Below are 27,913 nucleotides of genomic sequence, written 5' to 3'. Positions count from 1 at the left end.
AGTATTCTCCTCGGGAGATTACTCATGTTTCAAGGAGTAAAGGTGCCATGGGGGATGGTTATTCAACCGGGCACCACAACAGCTTCACAGCAAGATACCAAAATTACATATTCAAGAGTTGTACCATGGAAATCAATACGATTGACTGCAGCTGCGCGCCATGTAAAGAACGCTGCATAGACATGACCAGGAGAAAGTGAGAGACTGTGAAATGTATCAGATAGAGAGCAAAAAGAAGACTTAGAAAGTATTCAGATACATTTGGGAGGTACATGCATTAATTATTGGTTGTTTGGTGGGGGGTGCATCAGAATTCACCAGAGATGGATCTTGACACTTTTGGCATTTAGCAGCATTCGTTCAACCCCGTTTCCCCAGCCAGCTCATCAACAGAAAGACATATCGGAGCTGAGGCTCTGAGCAACAAGCTAATCTGTCTGGGCGAAGGGATAATGATGCACTGGCTTGACAGAGAAACACAATCCCACAGCATGTGTTACAACAGAATAACAAATGCACGCGGCTCTGAAACTGCGGTTAAAGTGTTTCACTAATGAACCCATTATGAAACAAACAGGGGTATTTGTTGGGGGACCTTGGCCACAAATTGTACGCCTTAATACATCTGTGATGTGAATAAATATCCTGTTTGATCGATTGTTTTTTAAAATAAACTTTGAATTTATGAATGGGCATTTGGGAACCACTGTTTCAAACTTTGGTTGATTCGTTCAAGAGTGAATAAAAAAGGAATCCTATAAAAAAAGCAGTTTCCTTGATTAGTGCTGGGCAGAAAAATGCAGTCTTTGGCTAAAAGACAATTGATTTTTCAATGCTGTGTATATTCCCCAAACTGATTTTTTTAGTCTATAAAACGACTGCTAACTTATTCGTTCAAATGATAAAGATTTCAGACATTCGAAAGCAGTAAGCTTAAGAGGAAATGCTCAAATGGTATTGCTATCGTCTTAAACAGCCCAATCTTCATTTCAGCGTGTGAATCCGTCTCCTCTAAAGTCATTTAAATTATGTTATTGAGACAAATCCCTGGGCTGATAAACATAAAGCTTATGGGGACTTTCATTAACACACTGACAGGGTGCAGAGGATATTTATGTACACATTTTGGAGTTTAGACCCTTCAGCAGCACTACAATGAAACAAAAAGGGATGCAATTACAAAAACATTTGCAGTCCACTGATGTCCCGATCCTTGTAAACTGATGTTGTGAATTCCATCACAGGCGATTAAACACCACAGAGTATTAGCTGCTTGATCACTGGGAGCTAACGGGAATAAGCGTGATCAGAAGAGGGCCTTTTTTCAGGGTGGACATTTCCTTTGACAGCTTCTCCAAATTAGAAAAAGACTTCAATTTCAATCAGTGAAGCAGCGAATGTTTAAAAGCAAACTGGAGATAAATGAAAAGGCACGACAAGCACAGAAATTAAATAGCTGCTACTAGAAGTCACATCTTATCAGTCTTTAGCCCGCCAGACAGGATTACACCTTTTGGCATGCAGTGTGTGACATGCTCAGGGAAGAATTACATGCTGTATTTCTTTTTCTTTTTTTGAGTATTCAAACATATTTAAAGACAGAACTACATGCCAAATAGTCTGACCTTTCGTAACTACACATTTGCAGAACTCTTCGGTCTCCTTAATTCTCAGTGTACAATCTTTTGATATTTATTTATTCACTCTTGTTTCAATAGCCTCATTTTTCTCGTTTTTCAAGGTCTCTAAGTGCATACTATATGAGCTTTTTGCTGTGCATGAGCACTCCCCCGTATGCAAGGGGCTTACTTTGGAGTTTTTCTCTTTTCTGCAGACAACGCAAATAAAGAAAGTAGATGTAGTATATGTGCTTGTACACGTGTGTGTTTACTAATATTGGTTGCGGGTTCGGATGTGGAAAAATCTTTAGTTATTGGAAAAATAAATTGAGCTGGGAATTAGGGTTGTTGGGACAAATGGAAAGAGAAAAACAAGCAGTTGATGTTATAGCATGATGTAATACAGTCCATTAATAAACTCATGGGGTAAATACCAATTACAGATAGGGGTAGGAATAGGTGATTAAACCTGGAACTAAGTTACCATTTCAGCATTTCACACTTAATAGATTTGAACGTTTTCGTTTTTGGACATTAAATACATTAGTAAATACCCAAATTGTGAATGCCTGAAGCTTTTATGTGTCTGAAAAATGGCGGTTGCTAACAAAATAGCTAAATGAGATTACCAAACATCATCATGAGTCTTTAGCTTAGTTTGACGTGAAGCCATGAAACCATGATGTAGCTATTTACTTCTGGCTATTGCGTTTCAAAAGATATTAAAGTGGTGTTAATATGTGGAGGTTATCCTGCTGATCAAAATGTGTAAGTATCATAAACGTGTGTATGCCAAAGAGGCTACTTTCCGCAATATTCCAAAATCCATGAAGAAATCCCCTTGCTTTTTGTCGAGGAAACCTTTGCAACGCTTACTTATGTTGTGATACAGTCCATTCATAAGCTCAAGTGATACAAGTTATAGAGCGGTGCAGGAATAAGTCATTCAAGCTGGGAATAAATTACAATTTCAGACTTCTGGTTCCCTTGTCTAAGAGTACAAGTCATTTTTGGTGCGATGCCTGAGAGCGCCAGATTACGGGGAATGTGTTTGGTTGGTTATACGAGGGGGTTAGGCACATCGCGTGTACATTTTGCTCAGGTTGACTGCCTGTACTACCTTACAGGCTTCGCTTAGGCTGATGTGAAGCCATGCAGCCATGATGTAGCTATTTAAAGCTATTAAAGTGGCGTTAATAAGTGACAATTAAGAAGTGAAACCCTTGCCATGCTCTGGGTTGGCATTTTTAATAAATAAAAAATCCATTGCATCTATTTATATACGCTCATGCTGAGAAAAATATACATAAAAAACAACCTTACTACCTGAGGCTTTGGATTCAAATTAAAGCCACATGTAAAAAAAAAGATGTGGATTATTTTATGTATTCTTTGTCTTTACTGGGAATGACTGAATGAGATCCGTCTCTGGTTTGTAGACGCTCAGGGGCAAACAAACCTTTGGGCTGCACATTGCTCTTTGTGTGCTGATAGCAGAGGTGTGTTTGTGAGAGCTCTGGGTAGTCGAGGCACTCTGCACTTTATCAACCTGTCATTCAGGGTCTGGATCAGGGTGGGGACACGTGTAGAGTCTAACTACATGACACAAGGGAGGCAACACCACCTCTCTGCTTTCCACTATCTGCTGAATCTACAAACTCTACCTCACTTCTCTCTGTTTACCCCCATATGCATACAACCCCTTGACTTTTTTACTTGGGCATAAACACAATCCCCTCCTTCGGCATATTCTCTGATGTGTTTCTTAACATTTTAAGACAACCCGCGTCACACACACCTTTGTTCCTCCTCTCCGTTTGAGATCTTTCCGTATTTTCTCTGCATCTCTTGTTTTGCTTCCCTGTCTCCCGCTGGGAATGTTTGCTGCCAAAGTATCCACAAGGGATCAGGAAGGGAGGGAGGGAGGGGAGAGGACCGATCAAAGGAAGAGAAGCAGGGTGGAAAAAGGTGCTGGAGCTGCGGGGGCTGACAGAGGAGCAGGTGGTGATTTACAGAAACAATTTTGAGGATAATTGTGTACATGATCTGCTGGAAGGGACAAGTGTCACAAAGGCCAATTTCCCAATAGCCTCTTAATCTGCCGGGCTGTAAGGTTGAATTAAATACTGCGTAAGGTGACTGCCGCTTTGTAAAAACGATGTGAGAGTCAGTGGAAGTATAGCTCACTGCAAGTCTGTGAACACACAGAGCTTCAGGTGGTGACACTTAAACAAAGCTGAATATTGTATGACTGAACTAAACTACTAGCATGAAACATATTCAGCCCCATTGTGTCAGTGCTGTGAATAAAATACCTTGGTTTTCAAACAGTAATTTTATTTGACTGCTATGAACACAATATAATCGAAGTCTGAACATGTTACAGACTTATAATACTGAAATAGTAGGCTACAACATAGCTCACATGGATGTACACAAGAATGTCTAAAGTATTGGAATATAAATGTAATGGAGGGGCATTCCACCAGTTTTCCACATGGAGTATGGGTTCACTTATCGGGAAATGATAAAAAAGGCTGTGACAATATTTGGGATTCTGTAGGAAATTTGATAAAACCTGAAAAGATCTGAATGACACAATTTTCTAGCAAAGGGATTTAGTAACCAGTGCTTTTCAAAGGGTCCTATTAAGCTCATTCTGCATGTTCCATAATTGTATTTTGTGCCTCTACTGTGACATGTTTACATGCTTCAATGTTCAAAAAGCTCTTTATTTTTCTTATACGGCCTGTGCTGCAGCAACTCTTTTTTTTATTGCTAACTAACCAGCAATCGAAAACTTTATAACTCTAATCAAAAATAATGTTCAGTACGGTGCTATAATTGCTATAGTTGTGATGGTATTTTCATTGGTTTTAGAAAAAGACTTGTGGGTTTTTGATTTCAAAGGTAATTCATCACGAAAGCGTGACTTATACATAATTGCTAATATACAGTGCCAAAGATATGGGGTATAAAAACTGTATAGTAGTTCACATTTTTTTTGCAGATTTGACTATACAGTACATCAGCACAAATGTATTGGATGTGGGTGAGCTCAGCATAAACATATATAAATAAGATTCTCTAAAAGCCCATGTTGACCCATTTTACAGTGACTGTACATTAGGGAAGCTATAGACACAGTGTGAAGCCTTCGAGCTGTTTAAAAGCAGCGTGTCAAGCACTGCCTTGGGAAACACTTTGCTGTGTTGAAACCCTTAAAATATTAACTACATTAATGCCACAGAAGTGTGCTCCAGAACAGATGTTTAAATACTGTGAATAGCTCGCATGTGGTGAGAATCTATTGTCTACCAAGCTCCGTTAACTTAACATCCCTGTGCTCACGAGAGGAGGGTCTCAGAAGCCTTCGTTTATTCATGGTGTGAGGTGACAGCCCCGCCACGTATGACACATCAATGCATTCATCTGAGAATGGATTCACGAGTCATACCGTAAAAGTATTGTGGCGGGAGGGAGCAGATTTATATTGACGGCCCAAGGGGCGGCACGGGGGGAAACACAGGATGGCACCGCTAATTCATCTCCCAGCGTCATGACAGCAGGGCTGGGGCGAGTTTGGGAAAAGAGGAAACGGTTCTGATGAATGACTTTCAGAGTAAGGCCGCTAGCTATAGCAAACAGCCTCCCAGTACCCCACAGGCCTGATGCCTCCTATTTGCTGCTCAGGGAGAAATGAATGAATGGCCCTTTGTGAAATAAATGGTCCCTTCCTGTCTGACATTTACAAATGAATCCTTCTTGTAAAACTAAATCCATCCATTTGTTTTATTGCTTGTGGAGGTGAGTTGAGTGCTCGAGATTGTGCGGTTGTCATGTGCGCTCACAACAGGGATGATTTAAGAAAATGTAGAAAGGTGGTGGTGGCTAGGGTTATTTTGAAAGGGTCCAAGGATGACATGCAATCAAACAACCTTGGCATCAATTAAAAAAAAAACAGAGATCTTGCATGAATTGCCACAGGCAGCACCCCACAGGGTAAAACGTGTTTTGGAGGACAGCAAACCGTTTGGTCTGTGTTTTTCACTTTCCAGGAAAATGAAGCAAGGCCAGTGCTTTGTGTGCTGTGAAGGTTTTTGATCTTGTTAATTGTCTGTGGAGGGGTCTAAGTGATAAACCCAATTAAATGGTTTATGTTCCTGCTTTCTGTGGTGGAACTGAATATATTTGGATCATCTGGAAAAACCCACGTCTGCACGTTGGTCCACTCGATTCACTCATACTACCAGACAACCTCACAGACAGCAGTATGGAATAAACTAATAAGATACAATGCATTTCACTTTAGAGTGCTTGTAGGCATTTTTGTTTTACTGTAGAGGAAACCTGGCAAGGTATTTCCCCCTGCGTCCAGTCTTTATGCTATAGGCTAAGCTAAACACACACTTACCACAGCTCTGTAGTTAACGCACGGTCAGGAAAATGATATAATAGCCGGATTGATACTCCTAACAAAAGTGATATATGAGAGTACAAATACAAAAATAAAATTGACAAAACAATTTTGAAAAGTCCAATAAATATAGTCATTAAATCATTGTGATTCAGATATACTAGGAGCTGTATCTTTGTAATTTCACTCAAATGTTAAAATAATGATATTCATAAATGCAAATGATGTAAAGTAATGAAATCAGGAGGTAATTACATAGCCGATTGAAAGTTCATACATTTAAATTATATTTGCTCTTTCAATGCAACAGAATCGCCTCGAGTTAAGACGTTCTGGATGGCTTTTCAAATATCATTTTGATGGCCAACCCTCTGGCTTTACGATATGTGCTTACATTTAGTTTAGGTACGGGAGGTCAAACATAAATCCCTCACAAACCGTACTGCAACAAGTGTGCACTCTTTACAACCGACATGAAACCTTACTGGCAACAGCATTAACAACATTTCCTTTTGCAGAGCACATTTTTTATAATTTGCTTTGATTTTAAACAAATGAGCACCTTGAGCAAATCCATCCCTAAAAGACAAGTTGTACCATAAGTCTCACACTGTCAAAAATATGATGTTGTTTTGATTTTAAATTCAGCATAAGTAACATCATGAACTTCCTCAGGCGATAACAAGTCACATTCAATTTCAGTCTCTTAAGAGCAGCGTAGAATCACAGGCCTATCAGCTGCTATTAACCAGCATATTCAGACAGACTGAAGCAAAACAAGTAATTTACCTACGTCGGAATTCTGTTTGTTCTCCTTTTTACATCAAATACAGTGGCAGCTTGTTAAACTGATGGCAAGAGTTGAGTGTGTGCAACTGCATGTGTGTGTAACCAAAACTAACGAAGAGGGGCCAGTCGTAGTTTGACTGGCTGACAACTCTGAGCAAAGCTGACACACACACACACAAACACACGTACGACACACACACAAACACACGTACGACACACAGAGGAGGATCAAGCTTCCGGAGAGGATGAAACTGACAGTCCAGCTGCATGCTGGGTTACACCTAGATGCATCTTTCATTTTGATTTGAATTTGATCTGCAGCGTAATGGCCTCTCCTGAGATACATTTACTGAAAGCAATATGATGTCTAACCGAGGCTGTATGTTCGTGTGTACGGAATTCTAAGGTGTGAAGCAGACGCCATCGCTAATTGCTGTCATGATTTATATGCTTTCTTTTTTCTGCCCTGCTAATTCTCAAACTGCCTGAACGCTGATGTCTTAATATAAACCCTTAAACACAGAGAGGTGGGGGCTTAAATCAAGTCCCATCACCTCCCCTGTAGCGTGTGTAATTCTCTCTGCGTCTGTTACTAAGGCAGACATTATGGGTGTTACGATTTGCATCGGCCGTGCTTATTAGGTTTTGACGCCGAATAATATGATCAGCCCCTCCTCTAAAGTGTAGGCCAAAGGCAACAGCAGAAGACCCGTTGAGATTTACTCTGAGATGAAACAGCAAGCGCTCTATCAATAGACCTTCCACTAACATTAGCACAGGTCTGTTTGAGATGTAGAGCTCATTTACATTTAAGGCTTCTTGTCACTGCTTTTATCCAGAGTCTCAAAGTGACTGAGCAAAAATGTGAACAGTCTCAAAGTGAGTTTTTGATGAGGACAATGTTTGCAAGGCAGAATAAAGGGATAAAACCTGGGAGATTTAAGTGTGGGATAGAGAGCAGCCTATTGAGCCCTCCACAAGGTTTTTTGTGCCTTTTTTCCCTTTTTGAGATAGAAAGGACAGGCAGGCTAGACAGGCTGGGGGAAAGAGAGGTGACATGAAGGAAAAGACCCGTCAGTCAGATCCAAATCTCTGCTTTGGTACATGGGGACCCCTTCCACCTCAACTTTAAAGCTGCATTAAAGCATATATGATCCGGTTTTTTTCAGGTCACTTGTGTCAATTTGCATTTTCAGCGAGGGAGGTGAGATCCAATCCTAAGAGGACACTCGAGGCGCATGTGGACACTCAAGGCGCATGTGGGTATGTGTGAAGTAACACACTCAAAGATGTCCATTTGTCATCAGATAACCCAGGAGTCTGAACAGGGCCATACACAACAGGTAAGATTAGGACAGACGTGAAAAGATCCGAGCCAATTTCAATAAATATCTTTACATAATCTTTACATCTTATGGTTACAAGTAATTTGAAAGATGTTGCCTGTAGTGACATGACCCCAATAGGGTGATAATGTTACTTACTGTCTGCTGGATGCGTCAGGAGCCATAACACAAATGATAAGGTGAAACTGTGTCATGGTTGTTTGTCTAAAAGTGTGTCTCAGATCTCTTCTCCCAAAAATGGGTGGCCCTAAAACCTATTTATGTAGCATAGATCCATATTATCACTTATCAATATAACATTTTCATTAAAGGGATGTTGCAATGTCACAGAGCAAGTCAACTACATTTTAAACATGTTCAATAATAGTTTATAGCTTTTACCAATCAGTCTAAAATATATATTATATATACTATCTAATAATATATATAAAACTGATCCACATCTTTTTTACTTCTGCCTCTATCTATTGCAAACAGACATATATACAGTACACACACATTTACCATAAACACATAACACATATTGCCAAAATCTTCTAACACAGTATATGTCATTTAATATCAAGGTAACTTTTTTGATTTCATTTGATTTGTTTTTTTTCAATTGCTTTACATGAGACAATGCTTTAGTTAAAAAACAAAAGACTCAGACTGGTAAAGTAAAAAAATAAATAAATACGAATGGAAGCTCCAAGGTCCCCTAGAACAAGGTGTTACAGGTTTTAAGGTCTGTGTAACATTAAGACAAACACATGTTCAAACATGTTTCTATTCTAGAGTTACCAAAAGAAAAAAAGACTTGACATTTCCTGTAGGATTTGCTTGTCATTGCACACATTTCGTCCGTTGCACAGTATATACCGCCATATTGCTCACCACTAAAACACACACACATGGTTGGGGTGAGGCGTCCTGCTGAGTCTACACTCTGCTACAGAGAGGCACTATCTTCCCAAGAGAGTCCTGCTGACTGCGATAGATGTCATCTAGTCATCTGTGACACTGTGCAGAGAGGCATCAAACACCAGCTCTGATACACACACACACACACACACACACACACACACACACACACACACACACACACACACACACACACACACACACACACACACACACACACAACACACACACACACACACACACACACACACACACACACACACACACACACACACACACACACACACACACACACACACTCCTAAATGTCCCTTCTCTGTAGGATTGCATGTACTTGAACTAGCTGGGAGTAGATATTCCTTCAACACAGACAGTCAGTAATGAATAATTATTCTAATAAAAGGATTGGAACAACTTTAACAGGTCTGTCTGCACATTCATGCATGCATGAGCCACCTAAGCCTGCAGCTCTTAAATTGGACGATATCTTTCTACTTACAGCTCCTCACACATCCGTCCTGTCATTCAGAGACAAACGTTTTATTTCAGCCCTGATATTAAGCACAAGAGAACCATCCTGTAGGACGCCATTAAGGCCCTCTCATCAACCTAATTAGCTGCTAGTAAGTGGCTATTGACCCTGTATGGGACACTTGCCATATGTCTTATTCATATGTAATTGCTCCAACAAGACGGCAATATCCCTCATTTTCACATCATTAAGCGTCATTTATCTTAGTCGCGGAGTAAAGTGAAAGTTCTACCCTTTCATTTATGCCACTTTGATGATTAAATAGCGGGTGTGTTGTGAAGTGTTGGCTGATATTGAAGGGAGTCAGCGATGTATCTGTATAATTTAAATGACCCAGGCTTTATATCCGATTGGACTCATCTCAACGGGGAGAGAGTGCTGCGGCACCTCTTGTCACCAACCTCCAGAGAAGACTGATGAGAGATTTAATTAAAATGGCTGCATTTGAAAACACTGGTCCATCACTTGGACAGAAACAGAGACGGCACAGCATGACAGAGTATCACAGTGTCTCTCCGTCAGAGACTGAGGTCCTTCAGGAACAGAAACAGCGAGATAGAGAAAATAGACAGAATAGGCAAGGGATGGGTTTCTGCCAAAGCCGTCCACAGTGAACAAACCAAAGCTCATGTTTGATTTGTTATATTCATTTTTTTAAATCCCAACAACACACAAATAGAGTTTAATCCCCCAGGAGAACAAGGCCTTTCAAAAAAAATGCAACCACTGTGTTTCCACTGGCAGCCGCTCTGCTACTACATGAGGCTTTAACTGTGGTCTGCACTGAGGGTCTGATGTGGTACTGTTGTGTGAATCAAAGGTTTCTCCCTCAGAGATGAGATTAAGTATATTTCTGAGTGATTGTCTTGGAAACAAAAAGAAAAAAAGAACAGCATGCAGCATCCAAGAGCCAAGAACTCCATGAAAGCCGGTTTAGGATCCAAAATGATTGTAAAACACTGCCCTCTTGTGACCGCTGTTTGATATGAGTGCATGCCAGCAAGAGTGCAATTTATACATGCTGGCAAGCCGATGCAATGCTGGAAAGCCTTTAAAACAAAGCAAGAACATTAGAAGTATCAGAGGGGCCAATTTCTCTAATTTGATCACAGGACTGTTTTAAATTTAAATTTGAAAAGGGAAGCATTTTTTATACATGATGTATACTGTCATCTAACTTCAGTAAACTTAAGATATCATGTGTGTATAGGCTCTGCATTCAGATGTATGTTACAGATTATTTTAATAAAATGGATTAAAGAGGGCACCTTTATATTTTTAATTAAAAAAAGCTAATAATGGCTGAGAAGATGAAAGAGACAGCTATCTGCATTTCAGTGTTGCCATTAATATTTGATGGCCCTGTGCTGTCACCTCTCAGAGGGGAGGAAGCATTTCAGCAGAGCAAGCTTTTTCTTTTACTCATAGACTCTAATGATTACTTTTTCTGACCAAGAATATGCTTTACTTATGCTTCACTAAATCCATTTCGATAACGTGCAATGTATTATTTCAGTTCAGTTTGCTCACAGATGGTCAGGTTGAAAAGAAACAACTAAACCGACACATCAGGCAGTGTTTGGCGTTCAGCACAAATGAATGTAATTTGACAATGTGTCAGTGTTGTCCTGATGTGTCCACTGATGGATCTGAACGTCAAACCGACTAATGAAACAGCAAGAATCAAACGAGCTCTAAAGAAAAACACGGTGGAATAGGAAATCAATCATAAAAATGATTACACATTACAAACGGAGGAACAAAAATACATTTCCATTTGAAGAGGTGCCTAATTGCACAAGGTGTAGAGTAACCGTTATAAATGGAGTTCAGCACATACCTCATGTATTAATTATTTACTCTTTGTTGGAGTAACACACATTATGATACTGTGCTCTCAAGATAATTTACTAACATATCATTTATCATGGAATATTCTTGAGGATAATTACACTCTCCTTGTTGCAATCCCTTCTCAATGGCTGCTCAAAAGAAGTGCTTAACCATAATAAGCACTCGCAGCTTGGAGCCAGATGGTGAGGCCAGCTTTGGCATTTGATTTTCCTTTCTCTGAAAATCTTCCCCTCGCATCTCTCAGCCTGTTATCGCCTGATGATCTTGAGGAGACAGGAGAAGGGCGCAACCAGAGCCACTGGCTGGTGCTGTTGACAATGCTGAGCTTAGGAGAAAGGCAAGATGTGGCTAATGGGCTGGCGAGGGAGCAGGAAGCAGGGATTTGGATCACCGCTCTGAGGGGGGCTCACATTCTGCTCTGGGACAGAATATCTGCAACCCGAACCGTATATCTGTAAGGGTGTTCACTTCACTATTGACCCGGGCCTGAAGCCACAGCTCATGGCGGTGTGCACACAGACACAGACAGACACACTGAAACACACTTTCACAAACAGCAGACAGAGATGGTGGCCGGAGGGGGAATGGACAGAAGTCCATGAAGACTCAGAGAGAGACAGAAAGCAATCAATCAGCTGACCTCCCCTTCCTGCCCCGTCTCAATACTCCAACGGGCCATTAGTGGCTCTTTAGCAGCTTTAATAAACAGGCACTAGCAGGAGTCCAGTGTTGGCCTCATTGGGACCTGTGGTGCTGCCAACTGCCACATTACGCACAAATAAATTCACTTTATCGATTTCCTGTTCTGAAGAAAAAGTATACCAGAAATACATAATGCATGCTGTAAAGTGAGTTAGTGTGCTCTGTGGATACAGCAAAGCCTTTCCTGCTGTATGCCACCATTACACGCTAACCTGTTAACCATGATGCTATTCTCCTTTTGCCTCATTTGTTTTCTGTTTTATAGTCTATTACTTTTTTTGCTGTATCATTTTCCCCAAGCGTACCTCATTTGTGTCTACTTCAATTTGTGATTTAGAAGAATGCCCTTTGACAATTCCTAGGAAAAAAGGCTGACTGTTATTGCTTTTAATCAATAAAAAGGCACATTGGGGTTCAAATATACTGTATATGCCAAGCTAGTTAACGCTCTCTTGAAGATGTACTTTTACAGAATAAAACGGTGTTTTTGCATCTGCCTACTGCCTACATACTTGAAATGTAAAACCACATGTGATACACACCATGGTAACATCACTTAAAATGATTCAGTTTTTAGATAATGCCAACCCTGTGATCTGCAAAACAAAAATACAGTAATTATCTTCTAATTGAGCCCAGAAAAAGATCCTAAATGGCTGTTTCCAAGCAGCGGTTATCAAACCTGTTCTTCAACATTTTGAAAACAGAGAGAAAGCATGAGGTAATAATTGCTGCATGGACGTGCATGAGCTGGAGGAACAATCAACGATTAGCCTGTATTAGTGGCAGCCTGTAACGCAGACGTGTTCAAGTTAAACTGACAATTTCTATAATTAGTCTCCATTAGACCTGAAAAAGAAATAATGACTTGTCACTTGTGTTAGTCAGGTCTCTAGCCTCACTGCAGTAACCTACACACATGAAACCTTCAGGCATGCACACACATTCACTTAAAAATGAAACCCAAACAAGACACTCACACTGTCAAGAACACGCTCTCAGTGTGACATTGCAGGAATTTAAAGATGCAAACATTTGCAATTTCAAAGGAAGACATAATGAAAGCAAGAATAGAACAGCATCAAGGCAGTAAAGTCTGTCAATGAAAAAAGCCTGGCCTTCCTCCCTTTCATGCTGATAAAACGGCAGAATGAACTGAAATCACACTACTTTGTCTTTGAAAACAGACATCAGCAGAGGATGACAGCTGGCCCCTTCCCACCCCAAGGACATTGGTCATACAACACACTTTTTCTCATCTCTGACACTGACTGCGTGACCTGGGCATTTTTCTATTTTTGCTTGGGTACACTGAAGCCGAGATGGAGATATGCAGAGTAAGATCTATTGTCTGCTGTCAAAACAGAATTGACAGCAAATTTGCTCTCGCTTTTTGGCAGGAAAATAAAATCCTGCTGCCTTACCATTACCCAACCTAAATATATATGTGTTGGATATGGACGATGCAATTTATGGAGCAGGAATTCAGATTTTCTGCACGGAGAGTTATAGCTATAACTCATTTTCAACTGTTGTCCCTAGTTGAACTTGAATGTATCCCACTACACTACAAGTATAGGAAACAGAATTCCTTCAAGCTATAAACACTGCTCTATTGCTAACATGTAGAAACTATTTTCAAACTTGAAAATCGTATTTTTCTTCCTACAGTATTGTTCCATTTTCAATGCAGGATCATTAAAGTAACCCAGCTTGCACAAACTTTACTTTAAAGAAGAAACACCTGTTAAGACAGGCCTTTAAAGTTGAATGTAATGTCACTCTGCTTTCCTCTTCCTTTGTATCTTCCCTCTGACAGGGAGAATGTAAATAAGTTGGTTTATGTCAACATTTTATACAAGTACATGTATTTTCTTTGACAGACTCATGACTGATTTTGAACACGAATTCATATCTATAAAAAGGGACTTCGGCTGCAAAATTGTGATTATTTGGCTAATCAATTATTTAGTTTGTCCGACCAACAATCCATAATCCAAAAATATGACATTATCCATCAAATAAGATTACCAAATAATTATGATTTGGCTAAATTATATATGAATAAATGATAGACAGTCATCAGAAAAGTTACCAATTACTTGGTAAATATCGTTTTCTTACTAATAAGTGAGTAAGCAAACTATATTTATGAAGCACCTTTAAAGAACACATTAGGTTACAAACAGAGAATTATCATTTAAAATGTATAAAAATCACGCCAGGCAAACTAATAATGTTCTGATTCTGCTACGAGAAACACTGCAATAACTTATAATGAAAATACATTTTAGATTAGCAAGGGCATCATGTTTTCTACCTAGTCTTAATGGAAATTGTATGTCATGTACTTGCTTTTACACACTGATATAATTGCAGCTCATGTAAGTTTAGTACACCCATTAGCAGTCTGCACATACCTATCAATAACTGTGCAAAGGTCGAGCCGATCGATAGACTGGGAGCTGGATATGGTCAACACTTCTCTGTAATTCAGTATTCCACTTGTGTGCCGTCTGATGTTCAAACTCCAGAGAACACCAGGGAGCGGCTACAAATCCAAAAATACCACAAACTCTGGGACAGGGTGTCCAAGAAAGATGCTGCCCTGAAGTTTTGTGTGAGCAACAAACCGATTCCTTCAGCGCTTTTTTAATTCCATAACACCACTGTATGCCAAGTATCCCACTTTAAGTAATGGGACCTGCTTTTATTATGTCTGCAATTTTTTTAAATTTATTACAGCTGACTGAGAAAACATTTCTAATTTACAGCAGTGACTTGGAATTGTGGGAGACTAAATAACCTCACAGCAATAAATAAACATTCTACTTCATATTAGTTCACTTCACAGGAGGCGTGTGGCGCAGTGGATAGAGCCTTGGTATAGGGGTCAGATGGTCACAGGTTCAAACCCCACTGCAGTCAACATGTCGTTGTGTCCCTGGACACTTCACCCCAAATTGCTCCTGTGGGGATTGCCCACAGTATTGAGTATGTCGCTTTGGATAAAAGCGTCTAACAAGTAACATGTGATTCTCAATGGAAGTCCTCATTGTCGAGGACTTCTATCCTGGCATTACAGTTGAGTTTTTCCTGAATTTGGTTTTATTGAACATCCTTATATCATCACATAAACCCAAACAGAAGAGTTTTCTTGATTAAATCCTGCTGCCTCCTCCCCATATTCTTTTGGGCCACACTCCAAGATTAGATCCCCATATGCAATATTACCAATCAATCAAAACCATCAAGTCTACCAGACACATACCTCTTGAATTTATGAAGCGCAGACTTTCACTGATGATTTCCAATGTATAGTGTGCAGGTTCCAAGAAGGATCAAACATTAATAACTACTTTGAACAATATGTCTTGCAGTGGGGTTACAGTATTACCTCTCTGAAGCTCTCGGGGCCACAATCTATGCCTCTGAAGGTACACTCCAGCAGAATGTCCTCAATGCGGTGTCGAGTACGGTTGTAGAACTCGTCGAGGCTGAAGCGAGACCCCGGGGGCCGGTCTGGCTCCGGGGCCAGTGGAAACCCTGGTGCCATGCCTTCTTCAAACCCCAACAGGGGGCCCATGAAAATCAGGTCGCTGTAGCTCATCTGAGACTTCCGCACAAAGTTGTAGTTACACACGGTGATGGCTGGGAAGGTCATGTTTTTGGCCGAGTTCTCATCCAGCGTGGTGATGTAATCATACTGGTAGAAGTATATGATCCTGTCAACTACCTGGAACAAGAAAGCAGACAGGGCCATGGTGAAGACCAGACCCCACAAACCCTGGCGAATACCGAACTTCTTGCCCTCCACAAACACGTGGTTGGGGCCATGGAGCGTGCAACCGCTGAAGAAAGCGGCCAGGTCGTCCACCTCCCCTACCTCGTCCTCCTCCTCGTTGTAATCGTCTGCCTGACTACCACCGTCCAGGTATTCCTGCGAGTCACCGTAACTCTTCTTCACCCTGTAATGGTCGTCAAAGCCGTCTTTATCATATCCTCTGCCTGGCTCGTCGTCAGAAAAGGAGATGGAGCACATGATACGGACCGGCATGGTGGCAGGATGAATAACTCAATATTGCTATGAGTTAATAAAGAAGGCAGAAGTCCAAATCAAAGAGTCCAAAGAAACTGAAGCAATGAAATCTGTCTACAGCAACAACAGCATTAGTCGAAATAATCCTAGAAATCAGCAATTAAACAACGAGAACATTTACAAGTATTAGTTCTGTTGCAAACTGATGGCCTTTAAAGTCAGGTCTAAATGCTGACCCAATCAAACGCACAGTGTCCCAGACAAAGTCATCATCTGAAGTAAAGAGCACAATCTGAAAGCAAACCCCACACTTCACTCGCTGCCATTCACTTCTACTCTGACCTGGACTGATAAGCTTCGCCTTGGTTTGTCCTTGTGTCTGGAGGGCAGATCCATCCCACAGCAATTTCCAAAGAGAGAAGAAGAAGAAGAAGAAGAAGAAAAGAAGTAGAAGTAGGAGGAGGAGGAGGAGGGAGCAAAGAAGGTGAGGCCATGAGGAGTATAGGACACAGAATACTCCCACAGGGCCCAGCCACAGGTCACCGTGCTGGGGCAGAGTTACACCATTTACAGGAAAAAAACCCAGGCTTGACGCAGTGGGAGTGAGAGAGGGAAATGTAAGAGAAGCCAATGTACAGTAGCGAAAGCACCAAATAGGCTTTTTATTTCTGCTGATTTGATTTTTCTGCATGACCTCACTCTTACCCCGAAAAGAAAATGAGCACAGTTGTGTAATCGAATGCAAATAATACTTAGGTGTTATGGAAATGACAGAGAAATGGGAGAAGATTCACACATTGGCTTTTACAACACAACCTTACATGCAGCAGTGTTGTCATAAATTCAGTTGTTATGATGAGTTTCAAAGTACAAGGCACAAAAACACATAAGCGTGACCTTTCACAAGATTCAGTGAGAGGAGGAAGTCATCATTTTGTGTCTGACGGCTAGAGAGAACATTACAGAACAACCACTACAGGAAGAAGTTAAGGAAGTTAATCAAGACTTTAATTTGCTCATTCTTAATTACAACCTAATGGCTCATTTTACTGACTAATTTCCTCCACATGGCTGAGACAAGCCAGTGGAAAACACATTAACGGAAAGCAAACACGTACAACTAGCAGAGATAAAAAAAGACTCATCTCAACTGGATCCTTTCTTTATTGAATATGGAGATAAATGCAGATTCCCAGAGGTGGTGTTGGTTGTGATATGAAAAGGAAATGTAAGAGACCGATCCACCTGGATCGATCCACCTCCATTAGAGCGCTGAGATTATTTTCAGAAACATTACGGTGCCATAAAATGGAACGTTAGATGCATTTAGGGAGATGACAGCACTCTTTACAATAAAACCTACAGCTAATGATGCCACAGGATACCAAGGGGCAACCGCATTAAACCTGTACAACTAACGGAAAACACATTACGCAAACCGATCAATTGTGTTACCATATTAACTCGCCAGTGTGTTTCATCGGCTCGGATATAAAGTGAGAGGGTGTGAAATGCAGCAGACTTGGTCAATATGTACTTAACTGCAGCTGTGAAGACTGTCTATCACAGAAAGAAACTGCTGATGATAAGAGCGCAAACAAAAGAGTTTTGGCTCTGCCTTGATTGGGTTCTATCCTGGAGCCTGTTAACCAGCAGCGCGTGATAGCCTCTGGTCCTTGAATATTTATTAGTGATCACTAGATAGCCCCCGGGCATCTATCCTGACCTAACAAGAAGGTCAGATACTCCCTGAGCTGCGGTCCCTGGATGAATATTCACATTCGATCACTTCTTGCTTTGGGTAGCAAGTTGTGAAACTGCAGTGGAGGAAATGAAACTGCAGAGAAGTGCAGTGACCCGCTGAATAAAGCCAAATGATGAGGTTAATGTACTTGGTGCCAAAATGTCTTAATTACATTGTCAGTGGTGATTTATTAATGCTCATAGGGTTCTTAAAAGAGATAAATCCAAAAGAAAACATTATTGTCTTGCTCTATTCTTCCCCATTTATCTTTTCTTTTACATTCCTTATCCGTTTCCTGTCATTATTCATTCCTCATTATTCATCGTGTTCACTCTGCCTCAACAAGCATATTGATCTCCACCAGGGGGCAGCAGCAGCACATCTAATCCTGCCGTTTCTCCTGAGGGCTGCATTTCACATGACAAGCCATCACAAATACTTGTACTTATACTGCCAGTTTAAAAAATATATTGTTTCATCTGTCAAACAGAATCATATTGTTTTGTTTTGATGCTTTGACTTTAACAAAAGGAGTTGTCAATGGTAAGCACCAACATTACAAATCTTTTTAACTGCAGAAAAAAAGTATAGTAAAAAGATGACAAAATTCCATAAAACACTACAGCACATATTTTCTTCTTCGACTCACGACACTTTTTAAAATGAACAGAAAATTATGCCACTCCTTTTTGTGAATCATCCCAAAATAGGTGCCCTTAAGGCCTCGGGGCTAAAGGCTGTGACAATTTCTGGGGGCTTTTGCAGGCTGTTCCCAATCTCCTTCTCCCCTCTTTTCCTGTCTTTTCTCCATTAACTCTCTAAAAAAAGACATAAATAAATATGAAAGAATTCTTTTAAGCCCCTGTCACACTGTCCCGAAATTGACACCAGATGGACACACGATAAAGGAAATGTTCAAATTCGGCTCTGATCGTAACAACATCGGGCCATTCGTGAGGGCATCTTAAGCCATCGTATGACCGCCGGTGGAGTTTCTCAGGCTCCGGCAGCAACTTCGTGAGTGGTGGCAAAATCTTTGCAAAATTATCGGTGCCATCGGGCATTTTTCGCCCCGATGGCACCGATAATCAGACGAAGATGACACAATTTGACAAGATGCCCTCACGAGTGCCTTACGAAGGGCAAAATGGACACACGAATTCAACACGAAAATGAACCTTCGCAAGGTCCTTCGGCAATCTTTTGGCATGCCAAAGATTTTGCCACCGCTCACAAAGTTGCTGCCGGAGCCTGAGAAACTCCACCGGCGGTCATACGATGGCTTAAGATGCCCTCACGAATGGCCCGATGTTGTTACGATCAGAGCCGAATTTGAACATTTCCTTTATCATGTGTCCATCTGGTTGTTTGATTGCACAACAAAATCATGTAAACATATTATGTAAATAACCCAATTTGTGTTCTGTGAAACTGAAAAGGATATTACATTGTTTTTGTTACTTTCGTTGCAGTTGTATGTCTTAAATGTAATTAGGTTAACTTCCTGTTTTATTAAGATGCTTTTATTTTGAAGGCGAGTTGACAGGAAGTTGTTGTTGCTATGGAAACAACATGACGGAGAAAACGTAATATCTTCTACATATAAAGACGGAGAAAGTAAAGAACAAAGTCTGAAAATATCAGTACAGTATCATAGTACTTTAACATAATTGTTTTTGTTACTTTCGTTGCAGTTGTATGTCTTAAATGTAATGTAAATGTTGCCTTCGTGTGTGGTTCGGGGCCATCTTCGTGCAAAATTCACAATTCCATATTCGTGTGTCCATCTGGTGTCAATTTCGGGACAGTGTGACAGGGGCTTAATCCTCTCCAAATATGAACCCTGAACTCACTGAGAAAACCAAACATAGAAAAACAATAGGACAATGTTTGGAGGGTCCATTCTAAAAGCAGGTCAAAAGGTGGCAGTGTTGTGATGTGGCGTCTCCAGAGCTCTCGCCTGGAGACGGGATTTCAACAAGGCCACGCATTTCGCCATGGTCGGAGCGAGAGGAGCGCAGGGCAGATAAGAGGAGAGGGTTTAACGCTCCCTTTCAAGTCCCTCTCACCAGCTCCACTTACAGCTAGGATCGACCTGCCGTTGCCATGGATACATCTTGGCCGTCAGCGAGAGAGGATGCACAAAGCCCATTACTCAGAACATGCATATAGTCCCACATGCACACACACGTACGGACAAACGGACACACTCATGTCAGAAAGAGTGAAAACATGGACACATCATAGTCTGTTTCTTATTTCTCACACACACACATGCACACACTTGATGATTTCACATATTTGATCTACCTCATAAATTGGATTTGACTCAAGAAGTGAAAGTGAGAGCAGGACAGTCAAGATGACAAAATAACAAAATCACAAAAAAGAGGTGACACAAGGTGATGATATTACTTGCTCAAAGGCGCTGTTCAACAATATTCTTATAATACTGTGTTATTCAGTGGACTCTGGATCTGGATGAAGAACAAGTAAACAGGCAGTGAGCTCAGTCTGTTCCCAGAAGACACTGTGGTAGAATGAGGCAGAGGCCAAAGGCAATGATGCTGTTCTCCAAAACACAATATTGTGTCCTCACCTTTCGACAGGGTCCACGGTTATCTGATACCCTACACAGAGCGTTATACGCAGAAGCTCCCCTGCTGGGAGGGAATAATACGGAGAGAACAATGACCTATTTTGTAAGTGAGTTGCTGTGGCCCTGAAAAACACATTTCTCATTTAAAGCAGTGCCGAGGTGATAGAGATCTTCATGACCAGAGGCCTGTACTACGAAGCCGGATTTTCCTAACCTGGATATGTTTGAGTTAGCCAGTTGGCCCAATCTAAAACATACGCGCTCTGGCTAAGCTGTACTACGACGCTGGATATCAAGTGGATCGCTCAAGCCAGCCGTGTCCTATCTAGTTAGGTGCGCGTTCACATGAAAGGGGTGGTATTTGGAGCATTCGACCAATCTCAAACATGGACAAGCGTACTGACAGCGCAGCGTCATACTTCCTGAATGAAAAGTGAACTATAATATTAGTAAAATATGAAGAAGTTAAACTTTAAACATCCATGACTTAAACACTTTATCCAGGATAAAAGCCACATAGCTGCACCTGCAAGGTGAATACAGCTGGTAAAAGAAAAAGTGTTTGAATGCGTACATTAACAGGTTTATGATATCACTAAGACACGATCTGACTTTAATTACATTTGACTCGAGTGTTTCGTCAACTTAATGTGTTGCTTAAAATAATACTTCTGCATACAGTATGTGACACTGTGAGTGTTGCACGGCCAGATACGGCTCGAGAAGCTGACTCAAATAAGGAAATATATGATACATTATGATGTGATATGATATGAATGATAATGGGACACATCTACGTCTGCACTCACAGTGCCGCGGACTGTACTTAATGTTACTTTGATCCTGTTACTTATGTTGTGGCAGATATTTAAGTAAGCTTTCTTAACGCTAATGTTATAATAGTCAGATTGCTCTGAAGATGGGAGGGGATATTCTATTAATTTTCACGTTCACACAGTCAGTTGATTTTTGCCGGCCGTCTTTCCTGCAACGGCAGTTTTTCTGTATTTCCTTTCTCCTGTAATATGACTTGATAGCTTTAAACTCCGCACACGGAGCTCTGATTGGTCAGCAGGCGGTGCTTTCACTGAGTTGATCTCTTAGCCTGCAACCTAACCTCCTCCCGAGGAGGTTAGCCGCTCAGCATAAGTTACCATGGAGATCTAGCCCGCTAAAAAGAGAACCAGCGTCGTAGGACCAGAAAGCCCGAGTTTTCCCTGAAGTCAGCCGGCTAAGCGAAAATCCGGCTTCGTAGTACAGGCCTCTGTCCTACGATATGTTTGGTAATAAGGAAGACAGTTGTGTGATAATATAGAGCAGACAGAGGGTTTGCTTGGAAATAGATGCCGATATACGAGAGATGTGTTTTGACACACTAGTCTCAGGAGGACAGCTCTTTATGTTGGTGGACATACATTCATGGCTACAAAATGCCTAGAACTGACAAATCATTGGGTTGAGACAAAGATTAATATCATTTTGAATAGTTTTGGTGTTTCCTACCAACAAGAAATGTCCAGGCTTTCTTCCTGTTGGTAGAGATAAAAAAATATCACTGAAAAAGAACAAAAATATCAATCAGTAGGGAGTGTGACAAGCTCAAGAAAGATTGGTGTCAAATCATATTTTGAAATAAGGGAAGAAAAAGCAAGACAATCAATGGTGTCAATTTCTACACCATTTTCCATAATATTCATTAATCTAGGCCTAGGGTATACTGTCGCTATACGCAGCACCTCACATAAAGCTGCTTTTTTCATACTGTTGAAATAACATACAGTTAAATCACTAACTGAGAGGTTTAAAGTATAGCTGCTCAAGCGCTCTAAAGAAACATTAAGACAAACGTGGTGGTATCAGACCGCCTCCTTTAATCATGACCTTGTGTAATCAGATTCAGTGATGGAGATGATGACAGGCTAGTGCGCTTTCATCAGAGGAATAATGGTGAAGAGCTTCTTTTCTGGCGGCTGTGTGATTTGGTTTTGCACTCAGCATGAAACTTGGCTGTCAGAAAATAGTTGAAAATACCAATCACAAGTTTCTCAAGCCCATTGCTAGTTATGTCCGTGCAGAAAAGGCTGCAAATAGTGCCTTGTTGAAATAATACTTATAGGGTTAATTGATTATCACATGTTCGTCACTCTCGCAGAGTTAGTCTGTTTCATAACAGTTTGAAATAACTGTTCACTTTGTCAGTATATTTGAAATGACTAGGTCAGCTACGTTAGCTAGCTAGCTTACAGCTGACCTGCAGTAATATCGGAGCTAATCATGTGATCACATTGTTAAAATAATCCAATAAGCCTTACATTTTAGGTAACTTGACAGTTGATCAACTTTAAAATCCCTGAACGTAAACAGGTACTGTGGTCCCAGCTGTGTGCCTCACCTTTAGTCACTCAGTTTCCGTTGTGATTTGAGCTTCTAGCAGCCTTTTTTTATTTGCAGCGTTTTGTTTATTGCCGTTGTAACGTGTTTGCCCCCGTCGGCCAGCGTATGAAACAGCACCTTTAAAACTCCTTAGTCAGATAGGTCGGAAGCAGCATCTATTAACCACTAGAGAAGATGCAGATTTACAAACATCAACCATGGTTTGTTTCACTAGACTAAAACAAGACATAGGCGGCGTGTGGCACAGTGGGTTGTGCGTAGGTGTTCGGATCAGGGGGTCACAGGTTCAAACCCCACTGCAGTCAGCATGTCGTTGTGTCCCTGGGCAAGACACTTCACCCCAAATTGCTCCTGTGGGGATTGTCCACAGTATTGAGTATGTAAGTCGCTTTGGATAAAAGCGTCTAACAAGTAACATGTAATGTAAAAAAAAAATGTAACATAAGAATCCCTCAGTATGTGTGGCATTCTGTCGTCTCAGCTGTCTATAGTAAGTTGCATATCATAAAACCGCATCACGTCACAAGTTTCACACAGCTTTACTCCTACTCCCTACCAATTTGTCCATTTCCTATCCACTTGAAACCATTATCTCCTAAAAGGTTAAAATCCCAGAAAACATTCTTGGGAACAAACAGAGAATGACTCATTACTGCTAAGAATTACTCATTGCCTGCCCAATAGCAAGCATAATGTCAAACTAAATGTGGCTGGTTCATTTATAAAAGCCAACAGCAGTCGGGTAGAAACTGCTCCCTGAAGCAGCTGGTTCGTGTCACCGGCTGTTTAACACTGCAGAGCAGATCTCGCTTTCGACATACTGCCACTGCCAACTAAAGCCTTCAAAGAAAGATCTCTCCCACAGTGGAGGGCTATTTACTTCTCCAGGTTTCTGCCCACCTTCACCCACTGCCGTGCTTTGGCCTGGGCACTGACAATGCAGAAATGTGACCAACTGCAGATGACACAGGAAAACTGAGGTGCAGTGAGACAGAGAGGGATTTCATTGTGCTGCAGACTGACGTTTAGGACACATATTTTATAAGAGAGCAAGTCACATGCACGACATGAATCTCAAGCTGCTGATATTTATGACTCGCTTCAAATCGAATGATGATATGCAGCTGGAAGCCAAGTGCTTTAAGTGCAAAAAACAAAACTAAAGACTACACTGAAACAGAGACAGGGTGATGTTGTGAAGGTAGGTGCAATTAGCGAGGCATTGAAGCTGCACATGGATGCCAGATGGGATTTATAGCAGAAGAAAGATACAATCAATGGAGATATCATATGACCGCTTTTTAAAATCAATGGAATCTATAGAATGGCCTGTTTGGATCAGAGTCAGAGACTGCAGAGCCTCTTCCCCTCTCTCTCTGATTGACATGTCAAAGGAGAACAGGGCAGGGTCAGAGGGCAACAATGGAGGATTTTTGATTGGCTGTCAGTCCTGCTGCATTACACAGCGGCACGGGGCCCCCACTGAATGTGCTCTACTCTGCCCAACCCATTACCACCACAGTGAGGTCTCCTCTGTCTCCATCTCACCTGTTTTAAATCAGCCTTCTATCCGTTTGACTTTATCTCTTACATTTTATCTCCGCCTTTCCCTCTCTCTATCTCTATTGATACGATGAGTACCAGTGTGGCGGCAGGCAGCCTTTTAACACAGCAGCCGAGAGGGACACAGTTATCAAGCTGAATGGTTTAAATATGTCACTCTGTGGCATTTTCATAAAGCCAATTCATAAGGGCAGGCTGGGAGTCACACAGCTCGGGGATCTCAACACTAATATCAGTGATTAGTCAGTCTGCTTTCAGGACCTCCATCTGCATCATTCCATACATACCAATAAATGAGAAGCTAGTTCCCTTAATATGCATGCATTCAGCCAGCCAGTCTAAACCCTTCAAATAGACAATAAGGCTTATTTTTGCAGTCATGTAAATGTGTGCATATTATAATGCTTGGACATGCTGAGGCTGTGTCTTGAAAGGTCTTTTCTCTGGCTCAGACATCTTGCCTGTCTCTTGTCATTATTTTCTGTCTGAAACTCATGCAAATAATTGCACAGACATTACGTGACAATCATGACCATTCGCTGTTTTGCTCCTTTTGCCATTTTAAATGTTCCTGGGTTTGTCTGAAGCACTCTGATTTCAGTGGGCAATTTCAAATTAGAACAATTGACATTCATTATGCACTGCTCTTTAATAAGACTTGAGTAGCTCGAAATTCAGCATTGATTGTGACTCAACTCTCCTGATCACACAGCACTAGTTTCTCAGATTTGATTGAAGTGGTTACACTGACTGGAGCTCGCAACAATTAGCAGTAGTAGTATTATTAGTAATAGTAGTAGTAGGAGTAGTATTGGTAGGGCGTTAACACCCTTGCGATGTCTTCTTCAACATTTTAATCCTGCACAGCTTTATAAACAACAATTGTTTAGAAAACTTTGTTGCAACATTTTCTGGAAATTAAATGTATTATATAATTTAGATGATTATACAACATACAAACATAAAAAACAAAAACGAAATAGACGATAGCTGGGGGCTAAAAACCAGGGGGCTAGCTTGTTCTGGCTATCTTGTAGTAAAATGAATTATTCATTATGGCAGGGTTTGGTAGAGAACCATCCTGCTTTCCACAAGGCAAAATGTTCTCCACGAACCCAGTGTGTGAGTGTGGATGTGGATGGGTGAATGAGAAACTGACGCTTTGTCCTTTGACGTTGAAAAGCACTTTAAAATGCAGTCCAGTGACCATTATCTATATATTCAGAAAGAACAGAAACATCTACAGGAGTAGCCTTGGGAGTGAAGTGAATCTGGTGAAGATTTTACTTCTATAAGCCTGTTAGCTAACACGGGCTAGCAGCTATCTGCAGCTAATAACGTCAAGGAGCGTGTTGCGCTTTATGTGCTCTAACTGTGCTTTATAAAGTTAAAGCATCTAATGGTAATGGTCTGTGGCTGAGTAGGTATTTTTGGAATATACATCCTGATGACAGCCTTGCAGGTGTTGCAGGACTTTAATTATTCTTGCTGACAAAAAAAAACAATTTCAATGTTAAAAAAAACATTTTAAAATCGAGCATCAAGCTTGAAAAAGAAAAAGTGGAAATGTCATTCTTCAACCACATCCCCCATCTCTACTGCTGCTGCTAACTGTCGGCTGTTAAAATGATCATGCCATGATGAGTCAGAGCTTGGCAGTCACTAACTCACAACAGCACTCAGTCTAATCCTCCATGAGCTGGAACACATATCGCTGCTGCACCTGAGGCCAGAGGGCTAACCAGGCAGGACAGTGTGTCTGCGGGACACAGCAGTGCAGAGTTATGGTTAAAGAACTGCATTTATATAGCGCTTTTTCTACTCTACCGACCACTCAAGAGTGCTTTACGTCACATGCCAACATTCACACACACTAAAGGGGGCAGCATCAGCAGCTGTTAGGGGTTCAGTGTCATGCTCAAGGACACTTTGACACCCAGTGGAAGAGAAGGAGGTCAAACTAGAATGTGTGTGTTATCGTTGCCAATCAATTTCATTTCCATCCCTCAGTCACACACTCAAACACTTGCCCACATGTGGCGCACACACACAGGGATGTTGACAACTACTCCATTACTGCCACGATTTGTGCTGGACCCTTTTCGGGTGGCAAACAAATATTTTCTCTTGTTCCTCGACAGGTGATGGACTGTCAGCTGAGGCCGGATTCACCCATCCCATCACGGCCGATCATACGTGCATTTCTGAGCACAGGCACCTGGTGCATCTCTGCTCCTGCTTCAGCATTCAGCGGTGCTACCTCCAAGGAACCCTCAGGGGAGGAGGGGGAAGGGAAGGGAAGGAGAGCGGTGTAGAGATGGTGAGGTAAGGAAGAGGCGGTAAAAAAGACTAGAGGGAGCAAAAAAGGGTGGGAAAGAAGGAGGGTGGGAGCCAGATGCCTCTATTTGTCATGTCAGATAATATGACAAGCGCTCCAAGGGGGAGTTTATAACTAGATTATTGAGAGTACCTCGATTTATTTGCAGGACTAAGAGAGTCAACACTCATGGGAGCCTTCAGTGCTCTTCACTTTTTTTAAAAACAAGATTAGATTTTGTTCATTTGCTAACCGGATTATTTTGTATCGTCAACAAAAATTGTCAGAGACGTGGATAGTTTGGATAATTGGGGAAGCAGCAGCCACGGTTGTTGATCTGGCCAATTTGACTGAGAGGGCCGCTTCAACAACCACCGTCCTGCTTGTGTAATGCATGCTTTCAGTCATATATCCATCCATCTATTGGTGTGATGATTAATCAGTCTGCTACATTTGACACGCTTACATTACAGCCTTTACTATGCTGTACACATGCCTCAAGGTCTAAAAAGACCTCCTAAGGCAATGCATCAACACAGTGGAACAGGCAGTGAAAGGTTTAATTCACACTTCAGTCAGAAAAACCTCTGTGTCCATTATACTTTCGTCCCCATATTTGTTCCTTGAAATGTTACAAATGGCCCTGCTCGGACACAAAACGAAATAAAAAAAAATAACTGTGCGGAAATATAGGGGGGGTTTGTTCTTTTCTACAAAGTCTGAATGAACTCTAAAACAAAAAAGATGGATAAGACGAGGTCAAGAATACATAAACAAAATTCTGCTTTCCTAAATCATCGATATTAATCTAAATGAAAAGAGTAATTACAAAAGGTCTGCCCTCATATTTGTCAGGGTACCTTTTTTAGATATGTAAATCAAGTCATGTCATTTCAAAATGGAATTGAAGCCATGTTTAAAAGCTTATTTTTGCAACATATCCAAATTAGGATAAAAAAAACGATTATTTTCTTCGATGAAAATGTACACGACGTTTAATACTTTAAATGGACCTCCTCGGCCTCTAACGAGTTGTAGATGGTGAAGAGATTAGAGAGCCATCAACTGGTGAAGATTAGGATCCGGACAGGCATC

The 27,913-nt window shown here is 41.1% G+C and overlaps 1 protein-coding gene across 2 annotated transcripts in view; it reads right to left on the bottom strand.

The window, feature by feature from the left end:
- The window catches only part of asic1b (acid-sensing (proton-gated) ion channel 1b), a 174,811-nt gene that overhangs the window by 44,030 nt on the left and 102,868 nt on the right, over nucleotides 1–27,913 (bottom strand). The window contains exon 1 of one of the 2 annotated variants that reach the window (XM_034139474.1): nucleotides 15,560–16,219. The exons of the other annotated variant lie outside the window; for it this stretch is intronic. Coding sequence (XP_033995365.1) covers nucleotides 15,560–16,219 — 660 coding nt within the window. Of the gene's footprint in view, nucleotides 1–15,559; nucleotides 16,220–27,913 lie in introns of those variants that run through there. 2 annotated transcript variants of the gene reach the window in all.

This window comes from Trematomus bernacchii, unplaced genomic scaffold (genome assembly GCF_902827165.1).
Source record: "Trematomus bernacchii unplaced genomic scaffold, fTreBer1.1, whole genome shotgun sequence".
NCBI classification, from domain to species: Eukaryota; Metazoa; Chordata; class Actinopteri; order Perciformes; family Nototheniidae; genus Trematomus; species Trematomus bernacchii.
Note: the sequence above shows the minus strand (reverse complement) of the source record. Positions and strands in the feature narration are given on the sequence as shown.